The sequence below is a fragment of the Phyllobates terribilis genome, unplaced genomic scaffold (assembly GCF_046119375.1).
Source record: "Phyllobates terribilis strain yellow unplaced genomic scaffold, ASM4611937v1 Scaffold_2__4_contigs__length_985480577, whole genome shotgun sequence".
Classification (NCBI taxonomy): domain Eukaryota; kingdom Metazoa; phylum Chordata; class Amphibia; order Anura; family Dendrobatidae; genus Phyllobates; species Phyllobates terribilis.
In genome coordinates, this window is record NW_027362762.1 from 35,649,580 (window position 1) to 35,653,497 (window position 3,918).

At 57.6% G+C, this 3,918-nt stretch overlaps 1 protein-coding gene across 1 annotated transcript; it reads left to right on the forward strand.

The window, feature by feature from the left end:
• The first annotated feature begins 1,176 nt into the window (after positions 1-1,176).
• Positions 1,177-3,173, forward strand: LOC141243870 (sialidase-3-like). The gene is made up of 2 exons (XM_073668957.1): positions 1,177-1,243; positions 1,472-3,173. Exons 1-2 carry the CDS (start codon positions 1,177-1,179, stop codon positions 2,425-2,427), a joined length of 1,023 nt encoding a protein of 340 aa, XP_073525058.1. The 3' UTR covers positions 2,428-3,173.
• Positions 3,174-3,918: the final 745 nt, after the last annotated feature.

The following is a 3,918-nucleotide window of genomic DNA, read 5'->3' on the forward strand; positions in this document are numbered from 1 at the left end:
CACAGTATCACACAGGATAGGATTAGATACACGGCTCAGCAGACAGTATCACACAGGATAGGATTAGATACATGCCTCAGCAGACAGTATCACACAGGATAGAATTAGATACACGGCTCAGCAGACAGTATCACACAGGTTAGGATTAGATACACGGCTCAGCAGACGGTATCACACTGGATAGGATTAGATACACGGCTCAGCAGACGGTATCACACAGGACAGGATTAGATACATGGCTCAGCAGACAGTATCACACAGGATAGGATTAGATACACAGCTCAGCAGACAGTATCACACAGGATAGGATTAGATACACAGCTCAGCAGACAGTATCACACAGGATAGGATTAGATACACGGCTCAGCAGACGGTATCACACAGGACAGGATTAGATACATGGCTCAGCAGACAGTATCACACAGGATAGGATTAGATACACAGCTCAGCAGACAGTATCACACAGGATAGGATTAGATACACAGCTCAGCAGACGGTATCACACAGGATAGGATTAGATACACGGCTCAGCAGACGGTATCACACAGGATAGGATTAGATACACAGCTCAGCAGACAGTATCACACAGGATAGGATTAGATACACAGCTCAGCAGACAGTATCACACAGGAGAGGATTAGATACATGGCTCAGCAGACAGTATCACACAGGATAGGATTAGATACACGGCTCAGCAGACAGTATCACACAGGAGAGGATTAGATACACATTTCAGCATCACACATGATAGGATTAGATACACGGCTCCGTGTCTCAGAATAGGATTAGATACTCGGCTCCGTGTCACAGGATAGGATTAGATACACGGCTCCGTGTCACAGGATAGGATTAGATACACGGCTCAGTATCACACAGGATAGGATTAGATACACGGCTCAGTATCACACAGGATAGGATTAGATACACGGCTCAGTATCACAGGATAGGATTAGATACACGACTTTGTATCACACAGGATAGGATTAGATACACTGCTCAGTATCACAGAGGATAGGATTAGATACACGGCTCAGTATCACAGGATAGGATTAGATACACTGCTCAGTATCACAGGATAGGATTAGATACACATTTCAGTATCACACAGGATTAGATACAGGTTGCTCTCGGCTGTCAGTCTCGTGTATCCGCTGTCCTGCAGGTTCGGGTACAGACATGTCGGGGGCGCTCTCTCTGGACTCGGTGACCCTGTTCCAGCAGGATCCTGGCGGTGTGACGTATCGTATCCCGGCTCTGCTCTTCTTCCCTCCATCTTCTTGGCCTTGGCGGAGAAGCGCTCGTCCCCCGATGATCAGGACGCCCTGTACCTGGTGGTGCGGCGCGGTCGGGTGCAGCGCGGGGAGGTGCAGGTACCGACTCCTCATGTCACCTCTCTCCGCGTCTGATCTTGTGACTTTCCAACGTCTCCATCTGTTTTGCCTCCTTAGTAGGAAGACGCGATGCCGGTGAGCCACGCCAAGTTACCGGACCATGAACCCCTGCCCGCTGTACCATCCCGACACCGACACCGTCTTCCTCTTCTTCGTCTGTGTAAAAAGCGAAATCTCCGAGTTCCGGCAAATCATAACCGGCCAAAATGCCGCCCGGCTCTGCTACGTCACCAGCCGCGACCACGGCCAATCGTGGAGCCTACCGAAAGACGTGACGGAGGAGGTCCTGGGTGAGGACCTGAAGAGCTGCGCCACCTTGGCGGTTGGCCCCGGTCACGGCATCTGCTCTCCGTCGGGCAGGCTGATCGTGCCCGCGTACCTGTACTACATCCACTCCCGCGTCTGCGGCCTGCCCGTCCCCTGGAAGACCAAGCCCCACTCATTCATCTTCTACAGCGACGACCGCGGAGAGAGCTGGCACAAGGGCAGCGGACTGTGGCGGCAGAAGACAGGGGAGTGCGAGGTGGCCGAGGTGACCTGCAGCAGCGGCAACGACCTCCTGTACTGCAGCGCCAGGACCGGTCAACGCTACGGGGTGGAGGCGACCAGCAGCCCCCAGTCCATGGAGTTCACAGATGCCCACTACAATAAAAGCCTGTGTGAGCCGCCTCATGGCTGCCAGGGCAGTGTGGTGAGCTACAGGCCTCCGGAGGCAACTCAGGACGAGGCGGACGGCGGGGAAGAGTCGCCCCTTCAGCATAGCGTCACGTCCTGGCTCCTCTACTCCCATCCCACCAGCAGCCGGGGCCGCGTGGACTTAGGAGTCTACTTGAATAAATCACCCCTTGTGCCGTCCACCTGGACCCCACCGTGGGTCATCAACGAAGGTCCCAGCGGGTACTCGGACCTGGCGGTGTGCCAGGACACTCACTCCTTCGCCTGCTTGTTTGAATGTGGAAAGGACGCGGCGTGTGAAAAGATCGTCTTCCGGAGGTTCACGATGGACGAGCTGCTGAACAATTCCTCTAAGCCCTAATCACGAGTGTCGGGGCATCCGCCAAGTCTCCGGGTGCCAAAAGTAACTCAGTATAGGAATGCACTGAGTGACCACAAGATGGCGCCATCCACCACTCTCCTGACCCCCGATACACACTCTCATACTGCTCCTTAGATGGTGCCTGATCCCCCCACCCTGTAATTAGCAGATTCTGTCCACTCCTCTCTGTCATGGACGCCTTAAAAGGATCTTCCCATGAACTATATCATCCCCATCCATGTGTCTGATGCCGTCTCTGCCCAGCACCACCTCATCCTCCGGAGCCGTCTGCCCAGCAACTCCTCACCCTCCGGAGCCGTCTCTGCCCAGCACCTCCTCACCCTCCGGAGTCGTCTCTGCCCTGCACCTCCTCACCCTCCGAAGCCGCCTCTGCCCTACACCCCCTCACCCTCCGAAGCCGTCTCTGCCCTGCACTTCCTCACCTTCCAATTCCGACTCTGCCCTGCTCCTATTCACCGTCTGGAGCCGTCTCTGCCCTGCACCACCTCACCCTTCAGAGTCGTCTCTGCCCTGCACCTCCTCACCCTCCGGAGTCGTCTCTGCCCTGCACCTCCTCACCCTCCGGAGTCGTCTCTGCCCTGCACCTCCTCACCCTCCGGAGTCGTCTCTGCCCTGCACCTCCTCACCCTCCGGAGTTGTCTCTGCCCTGCACCTCCTCACCCTCCGGAGTCGTATCTGCCATGCACCTCCTCACCCTCCGGAGTCGTCTCTGCCCTGCACCTCCTCACCCTCCGAAGCCGTCTCTGCCCTGCACCTCCTCACCCTCCGAAGCCGTCTCTGCCCTGCACCTCCTCACCCTCCAGAGCCGTCTCTGCCCTGCACCTCCTCACCCTCTGGAGTCGTCTCTGCCCTGCACCTCCTCACCCTCTGGAGTCGTCTCTGCCCTGCACCTCCTCACCCTCCGGAGTTGTCTCTGCCCTGCACCTCCTCACCCTCCGGAGTCGTCTCTGCCGTGCACCTCCTCACCCTCCGGAGTCGTCTCTGCCCTGCACCTCCTTACCCTCCGAAGCCGTCTCTGCCCTGCACCTCCTCACCCTCCGAAGCCGTCTCTGCCCTGCACCTCCTCACCCTCCAGAGCCGTCTCTGCCCTGCACCTCCTCACCCTCCGAAGCCGTCTCTGCCCTGCACCTCCTTACCCTCCAGAGCCGTCTCTGCCCTGCACCTCCTCACCCTCTGGAGTCGTCTCTGCCCTTCACCTCCGAAGCCGTCTCTGCCCTGCACCTCCTCACCCTCTGGAGCCGTCTCTGCCCTGCACCTCCTCACCCTCCGAAGCCGTCTCTGCCCTGCACCTCCTCACCCTCCGGAGCCGTCTCTGCCCTGCACCTCCTCACCCTCTGAAGCCGTCTCTGCCCTGCACCTCCTCACCCTCTGGAGCCGTCTCTGCCCTGCACCTAATCACCCTCTGGAGCCATCTCTGCCCTGCACCTCGTCACCCTCCGAAGCCGTCTCTGCCCTGAACCTCCACACCCT

Excerpts from the sequence above, each read along its gene's own strand:
- LOC141243870 (XM_073668957.1), top strand. The coding sequence starts at position 1,177 with ATGTCGGGGGCGCTCTCTCTGGACTCGGTGACCCTGTTCCAGCAGGAT. Across the intron at positions 1,244-1,471 it reads TCCTGGCGGTGTGACGTATC|CCACGCCAAGTTACCGGACC; the intron begins GTATCCCGGCTC and ends GATGCCGGTGAG.